Genomic DNA, 17,505 nt, shown 5'->3' on the forward strand with positions numbered 1-17,505 from the left:
CATCTCTACAACTCTCATCTTCTGTTCTGCTCATATGCTCGAATCATAGCCCAATATTTAGCTCCATATAACATAACAGATCTAACTGCGATTTTATAGAACTTTCCTTTAAATTTCAGATGTACTTTATAGTCACATAAAGTATTTAAATTTGAATTAATAAAAATTTTAATTTTTAAATTTTAAATATATTTTTTATATATTTAAATCTGATTTATATAAATTAATCGAATTTTTTATTTTAAATATATTTTATATATTTTATTGGGATAATTTAATTAGACTTTATAAATACCAATTCAAAGTACCCCATTTGAGTTAGGAATTATTTAATTTAATTAAATCCTTAACAAAATACGTAAAGTACCTCACGATTGCAATGCCCCGACGGCATCGAAGGCTACGCAGGACACTTCCAACACCGCCGGAGGCATCTGGCAACACTGTTGGCGCCGCCAAAGGCGTCCGGCAACACTGTTGGCGCCGCCAGAGGCGTCCGACAACACTATTGGCACCGCCGGAGGCATCCAGCGAGGCTTCTGACGGCGCATGAAGTGTCCCGCGGCACTGGATGCGTCATCGAACACCTTCGGCGGCGTCGAAAGTGTCCCGCGACAACACAACACATTCAAAGCATCTGAAAGCATCAGGGGATACGAGATATCAGAGACGTTGGAAAAATTCCAACATTCTGATAAACATAAATTAATAGAGACAAAGCACTTACCTCGAAGAGGCAATCGAAGAAGCACAGGCGGCGAGAGGCAGACGAAGAGACAGTGGTTTGAAGCAAACGAAAACTAAAGAGGTTTAGGACTTTAAACTTATAAAAAAACAAAAAATAAATAAACAAAAGAGGAAAGGTCTGCGCTTCACCCAAAAGCGAATGTTTCGCTTTTGCACGAAGCGAAGGGCAGCGAAGCAAAGCGCACGCTTCCTGGACCTCTTGCGCTTCCGAGTTCTCAGAAGCGTGAAACTTGTGCCTCGTGCTTAAGCCAACGAAGCAAGCGCTTTTGCCAACCCTAATAGGAAGAATCTTTTCAAATGGCTTATCAATCATTTCATCTACTCATCAAAAGGAGGAAACGAAAATGCCTTAAAAAGTAAGAGAAGTACCCACAACAATAATTCAGACTTACGTCGAAGTAAGAGAAAATGAAATAAATCCATATTATGTACCTATTTTAATTGTGTCAATCTAATTGTTCATATCCAACTTTCTTAACCAATATATATTTATAGATGTATTATTTAATTTGAATCTTGAAAGATAATAGGATTTGTCCCATAAGAATGTTGTAAGAACTAATGCTCTAATTTGATATCCATTTCTATTTGGTAAATAAAAGATAATTATAGGATTCAAACTCAACCAAATTGATCTTGATATACTTAAAAGTATACTAACGCATATCGAGTGACAACACAACATATTAATGAAATCATACTATTTTGTCACAAACCAATACTTTGGAATAGGTCAATACTTTAAATTGTGGTCCATTCTTATCTCAAGTGCTATAATTTGCTTAGATAAGAGAATTGACTTACTAAGTTATATTAAGTTATCAGGCTTAACCACTCACTCAAAAAGCATAAGGCTATGTTAATAGTAGCTAACCAAGCCTAGTTTATAGATATCTTCTATTAGCCCTTATATCATCATTCAAGGCTAAACTATAATGCCACAATCATACTGCAAAACAACATAAAACATGCATTGTGCAATATCGAAATGAAAAGAAAAAGTGCTCCACTGATCATACATTTTCTCCATTTTCAATATCAAATTGAATAACTTTGTAAGTCATTCAATATCCGACTTCTTTATACATATTCATACCAGCATCAGAATATCATCCGGTCCAACCACTTTTCTATTTATATCTCATTTAAAGTATGTTCTAATTCCAAAATTTGAATTCTATAATAAAAATTTAAACTTCTATACCCCTCTGAACTATTTAAATTATATAAATTAAGTTGGTCACATAAAATCTTCATTAAAAAATTGATGAAGATACATCTTCCATCACTTTTTTATTTTCTCATCATTCATTAATACCTTATTGCATTGAACTTTAATGCATCATATTTGAGTAAGATCTCTTGTCTTCCTCTCTCTCACTTTAACTATTCTATAGATGTCTTTTTTCTCTTCTTTTGTATCAAGTAGTCGATAGAAGTTTCATTCTTAACTTCACTCACCGCTTTCTTAGTTTTTTTCTTGGCTACTGCATACTTTTTTAAGTTTTCTTCATTCTTACAAGTATATAATAACTTATAAGTTGTTTGTTTTAACTTTACTTTCTCTTATACTTTCTCGTTCCACCATCAAAATTAGGCGCACGTTCTTTTGACTCACTGAGCACGCTCCTAGGCACCATTTTAAAATTTAATACCCTCTTATCCTATATCGTATTTGAGTCTCCATATATTTCTCCTAATACTTGTACTCCTAGTCTCTCCTTAAATATATTTATCTTTCTGTCCTTTAATTTCCAAACACTTGACTCTAAGAGTCATGCACATCTTCCTTCAATTGATTTTATACGTGAGGCGCATAATTAACATCACTAACATTTATTGGGTAATTAAGTTTTCTCTATAGATAACTTTGTAATCTTTACAAAAAAAATTTATCTTTCTTCTTGACCATAAGAAAGTCAATTTATGGCTTATTATTCCTACTTATAAATGTAACCAAGTGTTCTTTTCTTGAAAAACATGTTAGCTATTATATAGTTTACATGTTCTCACAAAATCCAATATAGTTTTTACTTTTTCATTTCTTGTTCCAAAACCATAACTTTCATGCACCCAATTATATTCCTCATTTCTTATTCCTACATACCTATTCAGATCTCCTATTAAAATCATCTTGTTTAGCGAAATTTTTTATACTACCTCATTTAGGTCTTCCTAAAACCTATATTTAGTATCTTCATCTAATTCTACTTCGTCTTTTAATGAACTATCTACAAAAATATGTACTTCATTTTTTATTTTACTCCTTTATATGTATCATAACTTGAAACTTCTCTATCATCTTTTTCTTCTCTCCGGCCCATTTTATCTTTTGTAAACACAAAATATTAATTTTTCACTTAATCATCATATTTACTACCTCTATTGCTTTACAAATAAATGTTCATGTTCCAAATCTAAGATAATATTCCTATAATATTTGTTCTTATCCTACATAAGGTATGAAAACTGTTGCATCTTTAACACTACACCCAAGTCTTTATGAAGATGTAGCGGTCCTTACTAAAACATTATAGTCGAACATTACAACATGTTCTTTCCGGAGTACAACCTAACGTTAGCACAATAGTTTAATGGATTCATTCATTGAACATTCACCTGTGGCTAGAAAACCTAGCACGACCCTCAACCTTTTTCATTCAGGTTTGGGACCGACATTGGTGGGTTTTTTAAAAAACAAGAGTTCACCCAAAATCAAATGCCTATGGTCATTATTAAGATTGGTCTATAATAGTGTGGATATTAAAAAAAAAAATTGGGATTACATTTTACATATCTAAGCATATAATTAAATTTAAAGGAGTTGGGAAAAAGAACCCAAAGAAAACGTTTAAGAATATATATAAAGGTTTAGCAGCGTTGTCATTAATTAGTCATGCAGTGGTGATGTTACTCTTCCACTATGTTGCTGCTTCTGCTCACATAGCATAGGTTGGTATAACTTGTCCCAAAGGAAATTATTATTCGCAATGGCAAGGGGCGGGTTGAGGTGTGTCACGACAAGGGCAAGGACCCAAGATGGTTTCGATAGAGACAAGGATGAAAAGAGAAGAGAAGTAAGAAGTGACAAAAAGAAATAGATTTGTCCAAATAAGCCCACATGGTGGAAGGCAGTCCAACAAGCTGCCTGTGCAGAAGCACTTGCTTAAAACAATGTCCATACCATATGGTTGATAATTTAAATCATGGCATAACAACCATGACCATTCCAAGATGGAGTTTGTCAAGCGTAGAATTCACTAAACACAGTGGAGAAAAGATAAATTCTAGCTTGAGATTCAGAAGTGCATACGTGTCAATAGTTGTAAAGAAATTTTAAAGATTTGTCATAAAAAAAATCTTCAAGGAATTTCATGTTAATTGAAATTTACCAAATTTTCTAAGATATCAAGATTTTCTTTTCCACATCTCTGACCATAAGCCACAGCAATCAACCTCCGTGTCGACCTAATCTGTAAGGGAAAAACCATAATAAGTGAACCAACGAACCCAATTACAAATGCACGACATTTATGCTCAATTAGCTAGTACATGAGATCATAAATAGAAAAACAAGCTTAATCAAAGAAAAGAATTCCCCCAGCTCGAATGATAAGTAAAACAATGGACTTATAAAAGAGTAAATAATTTGAGTACAAAAAAGATGATCAATGATCATGCAATGTGGACATAGATTGCATAAAATGTTATAAATTGGAAAAAGAAAATAGATGTGGCAAGAAGGAATCCTCATCTCTTCAACTAAAATTAAGAACATCACCTTAGTAACATAGCTAATAAGCTATAGTAATTCCTGATTATAAATAAAAAAAAAAAAGAGGGCAGCCCGGTGCATAAAGCTCCCACTATGCGGGGTCTCGGGGAAGGATTCATTGTACGCAATCTTACCCTACTTTTTACAAAAGGTTGTTTCCAAGATTCGAACCCGTGACCTTTTGGTCACAAAACAACAACTTTTACCGTTGCGCCAAGGCTCCCCTTCTAATTCTTGATTATAAATAAAAAACAAAATTTGCTACAACACGAAAGGTATGACAAACCTTCCTGATGAAGGAAAAGGACAAAAAGGTTGTGCTAATTTTTGGCTTTCTATAAAAAAATAGCTTACAATATTTGGTTCATGGTTTTCAATTTCCTAATTACAATATTTAGAAAAGAGAGGTGTTAGCGTAACATATATTGAACTAATTAAGGATATGTATGATGATGTAACGACCAGAGTAAAGACTTCAGGCGGAGTAACTGAAGCATTTCCAATAAAAATAGGGTTGCATCAAGGATCAGCCCTAAGTCTCTATCTTTTTACACTAATTATGGACGAACTCACACAATCAAGACACAGTACCGTGGTGCATGTTGTTTGCAGATGATATTATTTTGGTAGATGAGACACGTGAAGGAGTAAATGCTAAGCTAGAATCTTAGAAGGAAACACTAGAAGGGGAAGGTTTTAAACTTAGTAGATTAAAGACAGAATATATGGAATTTAAGTTTAGCAATATTAGAAGTAATGAAACAATTGTTAAGATAGGAGAGGACGAGTTGCCTGGAACCGAGAGATTTAAATATTTAGGATCATTTTTATAAAATGATGGAGGGATTGAGAGAGACGTCTTACATAGAATATAAACAGGATGGGTGAAATAGAGGGGAGCGTCAGGTGTTTTATGTGACCGTAAAGTACCTCTTAAACTTAAAAGTAAGTTCTATAAAATCGCTGTTAGACCTGCTATGTTATATGGAGCTGAATGTTGGGCTATGACTCGAGCACATGAGCATAAGATGAGAGTTGCAGAGATGAGGATGTTAAGGTGGATGTGTGGACATACGAAGATGAACAAAATAAGGAATGAGAGCATTAGAGAGAAAGTCGGAGTTGCATCTATTGAGGACAAACTCCGAGAGACACGTTTAAGATGGTACGGACATATACTTAGACGACCAATAAGCGATGTGAAACTATGATAAACATGCATATCAAACGAAGAAGAGGAAGACCAAAAAAGACTTTAGCAACAATAAAACAAGATAAAATTTATTTAAATATAGATGATGATATAATAGAAGATAGAACTCAATGGCGTAAAAGGATTCATACAGCCGACCCCACCTAGTGAGAAAAGGCTTGGTTGTTGTTGTTGTCGTGGTTTTCAGTTTCCTTATTTGCATGTTGCTTAAATTCGTAGGCATTTGCAAAACAATAAATGGTTATCTACCCTAGCTTGTAGATTAGGACTGAATTAAACTTGTTTGCAAGGTAAAGTATCATCCTATAAGAAAATTAAATTTTTAATTTAATAAATCTTATTTAGAAGAAAATCTATAAATGGATAGCTTATACCTTTAATATTATGCTCATGCAACTTATATTTATTTTTAGGTTACAACTTAAAGAATATCAATTAATAACTAATCAGAATTATTAATTAATCAATTCAATATAAAAGTATCGATTACTAATTTATCAATTTACTTATATAATTATGAAGTTTTATTAAACTTTATCTTAACCTAACCAACACACTCATGAGGCTGTTAACATACCTCCTTTCCCTCTCTCCTATTACAAGTGTCCCACGGTCATGCTTGTGATGCAGGAGGATCCGAAGATTTTATCTTTTTTTTAGAGTTATTTTCCTCTTTTGCATTTTTGAATTTTCATTTAGGGTTTTTAGGATTTTAAGTCTGTTAAGATTTTTTTTTATTTCTGTTAGGATTTTCTTTTTGTTAAGATTTTTTCCTTTCTTTTACATCTTACGATTTTAGGTATATTTAAACAATTGTTACTTTTTAGGATAAATAATATTTTCGACCATATCGTTTATTTCCCTTTTCCCTGGTATTCTTCCGAATCAATAGGTTTTAGAAGATAGTTTCTAGCATTCATGTTCGAACCAACGGAATCAATACAATCCAGAGAATAATCGCTATTCTGCCCAGGGTTACTTGCCTCACTCAAACACATCAATAAGCACACATCCTCCCTTAACCACTAGAACAAGATCGAAAATGGGGATAGTGATCGCTCCACACCACTGGCTTTAACTCTTCTCCATGTCTGGCTGTTTCCTCAATGCTCTCCACCAGCAGCAGTTGTAGTGTTCTTCCCAACTATAAATCTTAACATATTGCAAAATGTTGTCTTTTGGTACAAACTTCTTCCCTCACCAATAACCTTTTTTTGTCTCAACCACTATCGGACAAGAAAGTGAATTTAATCCAGTAGGCCAATATTTTGCTGACTCAAGCAGCACAGCAGAAGATTACCATGCTGGCCAATATTAGGTTTCATTCTTCACTGTGTAAATTTTAATCGTTCCACCCAACACAATCATCCTTGTTTACTTGTTTGTTTTTTTCAGTTGTACAAAATAGCCAACCTTGTCATGATGCATGTAAGTCAACAACTTTTATCTCTATAATATCAATGGCCAGTTGTAGTGCTGTAAATGAACCAAGCATTCGTAAACAAACTTGGTGTTAGGCTTGGTAAGAGCTTGTTTATGTTCATTTAATATACATAAGATTAATTAAACAAACAAGCTTGAACAGCTCGTTAAGCTAAATAAACAAGCTTGAACACATATGTGTTCAACTCGTTAACGTTCGTGAACAATATTCGACTCTTTTCAATATGCTAAATAAACAATAAAATAAAATAAAATAAATTTAAATTATCAAATTCAATAACCAATCAAATAACTAAAAGTTTCAAACAATCAAACAAACTTGAATTGAGAACTTGATAACATCTAAATGAACCAAGCTCGAACCAAGCTCAAGCCAAGCTTGAATTGAGAGCTTGATAACATCTAAACGAACCAAGCTCAAGCCAAGTTTCGAACAAGGTCAAACTCATAAAAAATAAACCAAGTCAAGCTTAAACACTCATTTCAAAAACTTGGTTCATTTTAAGCTCGGCTCAACTCGACTTAATTATCTTATCAAACAAGTTTGAACACCCCAAAGCTCGGCTCGGCTCGGCTCGGCTTGTTTACAGCCCTAGCCAGTTGAAGTCTTAAATTCATAATAAATTTTCATAAAAAGCTTCAGGCAACTTGATACCTATTTTACTACAAAAACATTCAACGAGTAATATACCATGTAGCTCTATACCTAGATAACTGTGGTGATGAGTAATACACCATGTAGCTCTATAACTACATAACTGTAGTGACTATAGCAAATTTTTAGAAGATTTAACAGCCAAAATCAGCTTCTATCCATGGAAAAAATAGTGTCTCAGAAGAGCATCCTGCTGAACCAAACAGCTCAAATTTTGAGTATATTCCAAAGCTGAATAGCAGTTAAAATGTATACATGAGATACAAGATGCTTGAGAATCCACAATGACAAGAATTTCTATAGTTCATTATTAAAGGTAAAACAATATTTATATTACCTTGCAATGCTCAAGTATTGGAGTAACATTAGAACTTTTCAAGAAAACCTTCACTCTTCCATCTTCCATCTTCTCCAAGATCTAACAGAAGACAAAGGCAGTTGAAAAAAACTTAATTGCAAGCTTCAAAAATGAGATCAAGATAAATATAAAAGTGAGTGTCATGTATAGATTCCTAAATGTAAAGTGAAAGATAATGTATCTTAAGAACTTAAAATAATCAATTTGTAGGAACAATAGAAGGCACTGATGACAACTTCAGGGTTTTTCTTTTCTTTTTTCGTTTGCAATTTCAAATTCTGAAATGTTTTCCAACTCCAAAGCAGCTAAATGTGCAAGGATGCATCATTCCAAAGATATAAAGCAAATGTTCTGATTATTTTCCAATCTCCAGTTTCTTTTTTTCAAAATGGTTTCCGATTAGGTTTAGATTACACACAAGTTACAGAATACTTCTAAAACTTACAATTGAATGAATGGATACTATGAAATAATTGAGGAGAATTCCATTTCTGACAAAAAAAACAAAAAAGTCATAGAAATAGAAACCTTCAAAATCCTCCCTTTTCAAAGTACATAAGTTAACCTCCTCGAACAATCAAGCAATTTTATTAGGATCGATGGAAAGTATAACTGGATGCTAGAGGGTGGATGAATAGAGTCTTGATTACAAATAGAAACCTTACCTTCTCTTACAGTTATGCAAGGCCAAAAAAAGCTATTAGCATACTTGTCATGCCTGTGTGTTTCTTCGTGTTAGAGTTAGCACAACAAAATGATAAAATAATGAACACAAAGAAGGAACACAACACTTACAATCAATCTTTAAATGGTCAGACCCAGAATTCCATGGCCTAATCAATTTCAGTGGATCAAGCCCACAATCTCACTATGAAAATATCCTTGGATGAAGTGAAGAAACCTTACAAAAAAATGTCTTCTTGCAAGATGAAGATTTTGAGAACAAAGGAAGATGTTACTAGGGCTTGTAAAAGTAGCCTTCCAGCAGCCCTCAGTTGCATTTATCTCGACCACACTGAAGAGAGACCAAGGCCTGATATCTATGCATAGGTATCGAGAATAAATGTGACTATTGTTTGTATCGACAAACCTCATACCACTATCCAATGACTACATTTAGAATTACTTAAGCTGACTGAAAATGGAATTTAAAATAAAGAGTTGTTGCAAACAACTGTACAACAGCTGCAGTCAATCCAATAATGTCAAAAGGTCTCCAGTCAACTCAAATCCTATTGAGTTGACTAACAACTTTTTTAGTCAACTCGATTTCAACAGTGAGCACTCTATTTCCTAGCAGAGTATTCAATCGATTTAGCAGTTCACTCAAGGGAAGCACTTTCAGTCAACTCAACCTACGCATTCCAAATTTACTTGTTTATGCCTCTGTACGCCACTGTAAAGCTCCGAGATCGAGCTTGGTCACCCACTACAACTAGGAGCCCTTGTTCCTCTGTAAAGTTCCTTGATTGTTAGTCTTTGTGGGCATTCTTTTGCTTATGAATGGATTATGTTCAAGCATTCAATAAGGCATTAATTAGCAAGTGAAAGCAAAACAAATGAAATCTAGAGTAGATCCTAGTGTGAAATTCATATACATATTGTGAACATCAAGTTGGCACATAATGTATATGAACTTAAAGAGAAATGGTAAATGTGCAACAACAGTGATTAAAATTAAGGCAGTTAATGATGTGGAAAAGTGATAATGGTGAAAATACTAAACCAGATCATTAGATCTAGGACTTCAATCCTAGCATTTCAAGCAAATTTCGGTCTGCTAGTTCATTAGTGTTGACAAAAAGTTTCCAACCATTATACACTATTGAATTTGTTGGTGCATTCTTGTACACATTATTAGGCCATTATTAGGTGAGATATTTGTGGTTGGTGGGTGTGGCTATTGCATTTCACTATAATCAAATGAGATTGTGATTTAAAATGGATCAACAATGATGTATTATAATACTTGATAAATGAGTGAGATGTTAAAATTGAGATAGGTGATAACCTTTAGGTATATAACTAATGATGACTTAAAGATGCATAAAATGGAGTAATTTTAACTTGTTATTGGTATCCGATTCTAAAGAGATGATTCATGCACATCTCCTTGAAACCCCACTATGCACATTTATGATCACTTTCTAGTGTGTTTTTCTGCCTACAGTTGCATTTGGTTACCAAGATAGTTGCATCATAGTTTATGATGTCTCATCTGAAATAAATTGTTCAGTTTGATATTTACTCTCTTTTTTTCTTATTATTTATCAACTCCTATAAGCATAATCTCAAACTCTAGCAATCTTTTTTCTTCCCAATTGTAACTGTCTCCATTGGTTCTGATTTGTCCATTCAATACAACCAATGCAGACAACATCAATGAGTGCAAGACAGGATCCACACTAAAATACATGCATCAAGCTTCACCAACTTCAACAGAAAAGTCACAAATCATGGATCAAAGAATGAACAGAGAACCTGAACCAAGACCATGTTCAAGAAGTATACATATATATTGATAACACTATAAATAGCAGAAATGTTAATACATAAGCATTTTACCAATTATTGAAAGACATTGCTACACAAGGCTCTCAATTAATCCCCAGCACTAGAAAGAAATAACGGTCAGAGAGAAAATTTCTCTAAGAAACTTAGTATGTAACAAAGAATTTCACATGACATGTCAACTAGTAGAATCAGGGGAGTCAATTAAAAAAGAAAGTTTGATAAATCCATTCATTGAACATTTGCATAAAAGTCTGGCAGGCAACCTAACGCGCAACCCTTGCCCATTTTCATCCAAGCTTGGGACCGGCATTGGCGGGTTTAGTCAATTAAAAAAAATGAAAAATCATATAGTAAAAAAGACTACTAAATAATAACATTAAAGTTAAAACAAATAATATTCACAAAAAAAAAAATCACAAGAATTAACCTCAATGAATTGAAGAGGCATCCCTGCAAGTTCAGCTTCACTTAAAAGGAGAAAACTGTTGTCCATTTTAAGGTTTTGGATATACTGGAAACTGAGTTCTTCAATTTGCTTTCCCAAACTCTCCAATTCATTTTTCTTGCTTGGATTAAGACAAACACCATTTCGTTCAAACTCTTCAACCTGTCATGGGAGTGAGAAAGGAGTGAGAAAAACAAAATATACAAACTCAGACAAAGGTGTTGGCATTACTAAAACCAAAATTACCAGAATAGATAAAATTGAAAAATCTAATCAAATGAACTGTTTGAGGACACTACAAAGCATATCAGCTTCATTTGACAAATTTTGACAGTCTTTATTTCAGAAAGCAAATATGTGACCCTAAAATTTGAGGCAATCATTTCCCTGCAACTTTTACTAACAAGCAAAACCCATGTTAAAAAATGATCTTCCTAATGGCATAAACACGGTTTTAGTTGTGACGAAAAGAGAACTTGATGTATTAGAAAGTGAACAATTACACTTACACACAACGCCCAAATCAAAATAACTAAGGACCTAATAATGATATAACCAAACATAAATCATTTAAAACTAAAACCAGAGTTTCCTTACCAAGCATTGGGTGTATCGTTTAGCTTCGTAACCTAGCCATTCTCCTCTATCAGCAAAAGCCTTAATGACACGGTATACATCCTCACGCTTTCTGGTTACCTTGCATGATAAGTAATAGCAATTAAATGCAAGATAAACATAAAATATAAAAACAAAGCTCCAGTGGCCTATCTGCAATGGCCTAGTCAAAAAATTTTAGAAGGCTCGCATTGAATAACTAAGAGGGAAAACATCAGACCTGCATGCTGAAAAGTGCAAATCCAATCGTCTTTCAGCTTCCATACTTGCTTTCTGAATATCATTCGAGGTGAAAACCATTCTATGGAAGACACAAGATTGCACCATTGGGAACTGATAAGCTTCTAATTCTGCTAAAGGGGAGATAGTATTCATGTAGGAGACCTGGAAAATGTATTTTCTATAAGTTGAATTTAACTGTAGCTTCAATGGTATAACTGTGGCCGTGACAGCTCAGGCTACAAAAGTATGTGTGGAATACCAACAAGATGAAATAACTAAAGTTGCCATCACAAAGGAACAAAGCTTGAGGATGATTAAGATTGAAATAAAGAATGTATAAAGAATTTAACTTTTGAGGCATGAAAGAGAACTGTAATGTAAGAAAATTTTGTAGTATACCATCAATAAATTAGAACTGCTCACAATTTGGTAATTGAACTCACAATTTATTTCATAAAAGCAAAAATCCAGTTAACACATAAAATGGAAGGAAACCAAGGGTTATAATAAGTGCAAGCATACAACAGAGTCCTTAGTAAACTAAGATTGCACAGTAAACTATTGGATCAGAATACCAATAGCCCTTCTGAATGTTAGCTCCCCAAGGAATACAGAGACAAGAGAAAGGACTTGTCACATTTGAATCCAAGAGCACAAACAAAATATAGGCAACCAAAGGCACGGTAGTGAAGGAAAAGGAGACTACTGAAAGATAATGATATGAGAAGTGAGTTTTAGCGTTAACTACTAGGGCCAGAAACTGGAACCCAATCGATAAGATAGAATATGAAAAAGTTAAGGTGCATAGATATGAAACATCACAGCCCGTGCAATGTCAAGGAATGATGGTTTTGTGTTCTACATCTGTTGAATATTGTCAACAATACCTTGAGAAGCACAACAAATGAAAGAATGACTGTGTAAGCAATGATAGCATGCCATAATAAAAACAAGATGGAAAGTATTGGTGCAATTGTGCCCTAAGACTCTGTTTGGATGGGGTGACAAAAGGTTCATTAATGGAAGGGGAATGGAGGGGGAAGGAAGGGAAAGGGAGTGGAAGAAAAGTATTTATGTTCCCCTTATTTGGGAGGGAGGGAAGGTTAATTAACTTAACATGTATTACCTTGTTTGGGAGGAAAGGAAGGGGAATAAAAGTTAAATATAAAAAATTATAAAATTATCCTTACTTTTTAACATACACAAATGAAGAGGCCCAGAGACTCTCTCTGAGAAGAAGCTACCAGTGATGGCTGAGGCCATCAAGCTTGGCTCGAACTTCCAAGCATACTACTACATCATGAGCCTCAAGCTCAAGCTCAAGCGTGCTACTACCCGAAATGGTCAGGTTTTACTGCTCCATCGCAGGAGCGACACCGGCAGAGAACGCGCCACAATCTTGCGCTCGTCATCGCGTGTGTCACACGCGACAGAAGGGCGGCGACCACTCTTCGGACAGGTATGATTTCAATTTGAGCATTAAAAGAGACTAGAGGCATACCGGAGGCATCGTGGCATTGTTACAGGACACCTCCAGTGCAGCCGAAAGCGTCGCGAGACCAAGATGTCCGGAAGGCACTCGCAAAAGCCCGCGGTGTCCCGAAGGCGCTCTTCACATAAGCACAAGACGGCGCCACTGGAATCATCCTAAGACACCTCTGGCACCGCCAGAAGCGTTGCGAGATGCCTCCGGCACCGCCAGACACAGACAATGCCCACGGTCATAGTTGACGAACGAAAATTTGGGCTTTTGATTTAATTAATTCAATCATTTCCCAACTTAAATGGGGTATTTCGAATAGGCTTTTATAACTCATAATTAAATTATCCCAATAAAATATATAAAAAAATATATTTAAAATTTAAAAAAATTAATAAATTTTATTAATTGATATCCTGATAATTCGTTTTTACTATTTTAAATTTTATTTTAAAAAATCTTTAAAAAAATCTAATAAATCATATTTATATTCTGATAATTTTTCTGTATTTCTTTTACTATTTTATTGTTTAATTGATATTCTGACATTGTTTACTATTTTAAATATATATTATTTAAATTATTAATTAATTAAATGAATAAATAGTTAATTTATATAATTATTATATATAACATAGCATCTATGTTAATTTATATACTGATTATCATATTTTTTAACTATATTTAATTATTTTTTCTAACAATATTAAGTTGTTAAATAATTGAGAAATTATATAAAATCAATATACTTATTTTTAAATTATACACAATAAACATATTTATTTAATAATTACTATATATAAATAAAAAAAATAAAATTGTATCGACACGATATCGAAACGGTATCATTCTGATCTGAGGTTGAAACCTCGACACGGGTCGAGATTTTAAACCTTGGGCTCGACCATGGGTTTTGTTGTGTTGAGCAAAGGTTTAAATTAGTTTTACTTATGTTTTTAATGTGTTTATGAAGCCATGGAAAAACTTGGTACGGACACTTAGTGCGACCAAGATTAGTGATTAGCTCTATGGCTCAAGATTCACTTGAGATCAAAAAAGGATATTATGGAACATGGATCACAGGACAACAAGCATCAAAGTGATAGTAAGTGATAGTGTTGACAAGTAGCCTGAGGAAGTCAACTACATAGGTGAAGAGCGAAGGATGGCAAATGGAGTGAGTCAAGGGATTAGTGCATCCAAGAGGCTTATGACCTAATGAGAGATCGTTTCATGGGGGAAATCAATCTCTAATGGTAAAGTCTTAAATGTGCTGTGCAAATTGAAAGATCGGTAACTCTAACTTGCGTTAGGATGGCTCTTGACTTAGGTAAAAACTCAATCATTAGAATGCTCATAGTCAGGGATCCCATTGACTAAAGATAGATTAAGTCAACTGGTGACTAGTAATTGAATGAATTATGCAATCAACTAACGCTAATCAGTGGAGCAAACAGAATGTTTCTATTTGTGGCTAAGTCAACCGGATTGGAATCAATCAACTAAAGTCGGAGACAGTCAACTCAAGTAATAGTTGGCTTGGAGTGGTCAACTCAAAGATTCATTGGCAGATTGATGACGGAAGCAATAGGAAAAATGAGTCAATCAGAATGGCATGCAGCCGATTGATTAATGAATGAACAATAAAGTGAAATTGGAGACATTTGAAGGCTATAAAAGGAGGACCTTGGAGTGCTTACAAGGGCTAGCGTTTATGCTTATTATTTTAATCTCTTGAGCACTCCCTTGTTGTATTCTCAGCCTTGATCTTCTAGGCTTTCACTTGTTCTTAATCTTGTAAGAAGATTTGTGTACGAGATTTCTCCACCTTTGGAAGGATCCAAGAAGGAGAAAGCTATTGGGTATTTGGGTGAAACTCATCAAAGACTTTTAAGCCGTGGAGTAGGAACAAACATTTTGAACCACATAACCATGTTAGCAATTGTATTTATTCTCTTTAAGATCCACTGTGCTAATCGTGCCCCTCCCCCCCCCCCCCCCCCCCCCAAAAAAAAAAAAAGAAAAAACACTCAGTCAGCATGCCCTCACAGTCCTAACAGAACTTGGACTACACTACGTCACCACCAACACAACCTCATGCAACAACATAATGAGCAATGATCTAAAGAGAAGGAAACTTGAATGCCACATGTGTATAAGCAATAGAAGCATGAAACATAGAACTAAAGCATAGGAGCGATAGCATCATGGCATCTACAAGCACATGAAACCACCCAATAAAACTGGAATCATGAAGACTAAACAAGCATTTCATTAAATGAAATTCTTCACATTGTTGCTTCAAAATTTAAGATTGGTAGATATATAATGACATATGACAAGTTAATTCATTTGCCTTTTGGAGAAACAAAGTACTCATGAATTTACAAAGCACCTTGTTTTAAATGAAAATAGCTTCCTACCAAATAAAGTGAAAGACATTCTACTCATGAGAGTACACTTAGAGTAGAACATTTTATATCTCTAATATAGAGAGACACATCACAAATGAGAAGATGATTCATTCCATATTCTTGAGAAGCCTAGAAAAAAAAACTATGAATTTCAACACCAAATGAAATTTAGTAGTGTCATTCACATTAGAGTAGAGCATTTTATATCTCTAATATAGAGAGAGACATCACAAATGAGAAGATGTTTCATTCCATATTCTTGAGAAGCCTAGAAAAAAACTATGAAATTTCAACACCAAATGAAATTTAATAGTGTCATTCACATTGAAAGGTTTAGAAATGAGATGGTTATCCTTTCAAAGACAACGATAACCTCAAAGATTAGCTCAGAGTCTACAAAATTGTTGGAACTATTGGTTTGATATTAGTTCTAATGGATCCATTAAGTTTCAGAGTTTAGGTAGAACAAAAGGTCATAAGAGATGAGAAGATGGCTCAAGAAATAGAGGCCATCAATAAAAAAATAGAAGCTATGAGAATAAAAATGAGAATAGTCTAAGAATGAAGAGATTAGAGAATCATGCCAACCTTCAGAAAGTACCAATAGAACATTGCTTGCTGCAATAGAATACTCAATTTTTACTGCCAAGTTGGATGAATGACACCATCTAGCAGAAAGCATTAGGATATTAATGTGGTCTCTGTTATTTAAGCAAGATGCTACTGAAGACGATGGTGTGGGCAACACAAAAATCATACCAAGAGTAGCACAATCACATGGTCATGTCATTGGATAATAGGAATGCATGCGATCACCTCACAAGTAGTAGAGGTTGTCACATATAGCAAGCAGCAAAGGTAGCAAGGTTCAGAATGCAAGTAAAAAAAAAAATGATGAGTGACGCATCAAAAGCAACATAGGGCACAAATGTCACTTTGAAGCAATAGAATCGGTTAGGAATATGTTGTGTGCGGAAGGGAAGTCAAAGTCACACCTAAGGCAGCACTACATGGGCAATTAAGATCACATGAACAAATGCAAGTATAGGTAAGCAGGGGCACTAGTGTGAATAAGAAAATAGGTATTAGGACAATTGGATTAGCATGCTCCAATCCGTATTGGGCACTAGTGTATATGGATTCCAAATATAGTATCTCATTCGCTAACTAGCATTATGAACCAAAACTTATTTATTCTAATGACAGGAAATTATTAATGATAGTATAAGGAAAATAAGCAGTTTTAACATGCAAACAAAATCATAATAAGGCATGAACAGAGATTATACTTTCTCAAGAGGAACCGAAGCAACCAAATCATGAACTTCCTTAGATCTAGCGATTATCTGATCAGTTAGCTTGTGGATCTCTGTTGCAGAGAGATTAACAAGAACATTTAATCCAGGAACATCTGTCATTTGAAGGGAAAAATATCAGTGTTGCTGTGTCAAAGATTGCACTCTCTGTCAATGGAAAATCTCTAAATAAAGGAAACATAAACCTGCCATTATCACAATGCATTTTATAGAATTAAGTCTTAAGTATGAAATTTCCTCTATTTTTGCTACAGAAAAAAAACAACTAAGATATCTCAAATTGTAGTAATAATGATAAATAGACATAT

At 34.2% G+C, this 17,505-nt stretch overlaps 1 protein-coding gene across 2 annotated transcripts in view; it reads right to left on the minus strand.

Annotated features, from left to right (window-relative positions):
- LOC122046429 (probable thimet oligopeptidase) overlaps positions 1–17,505 on the minus strand; it is a 57,761-nt gene that overhangs the window by 37,678 nt on the left and 2,578 nt on the right. The window contains exons 2-7 of one of the 2 annotated variants that reach the window (XM_042607120.1): positions 17,171–17,292; positions 11,986–12,149; positions 11,748–11,838; positions 11,133–11,312; positions 8,171–8,251; positions 4,140–4,220 (exon numbers count right to left, since the gene is read on the minus strand). In XM_042607120.1, coding sequence (XP_042463054.1) covers positions 4,140–4,220; positions 8,171–8,251; positions 11,133–11,312; positions 11,748–11,838; positions 11,986–12,149; positions 17,171–17,292 — 719 coding nt within the window. Of the gene's footprint in view, positions 1–4,139; positions 4,221–8,170; positions 8,252–11,132; positions 11,313–11,747; positions 11,847–11,985; positions 12,150–17,170; positions 17,293–17,505 lie in introns of those variants that run through there. The other variant, XM_042607121.1, reaches the window with a different exon arrangement.

This window comes from Zingiber officinale, chromosome 2B, assembly GCF_018446385.1.
Source record: "Zingiber officinale cultivar Zhangliang chromosome 2B, Zo_v1.1, whole genome shotgun sequence".
Classification (NCBI taxonomy): domain Eukaryota; kingdom Viridiplantae; phylum Streptophyta; class Magnoliopsida; order Zingiberales; family Zingiberaceae; genus Zingiber; species Zingiber officinale.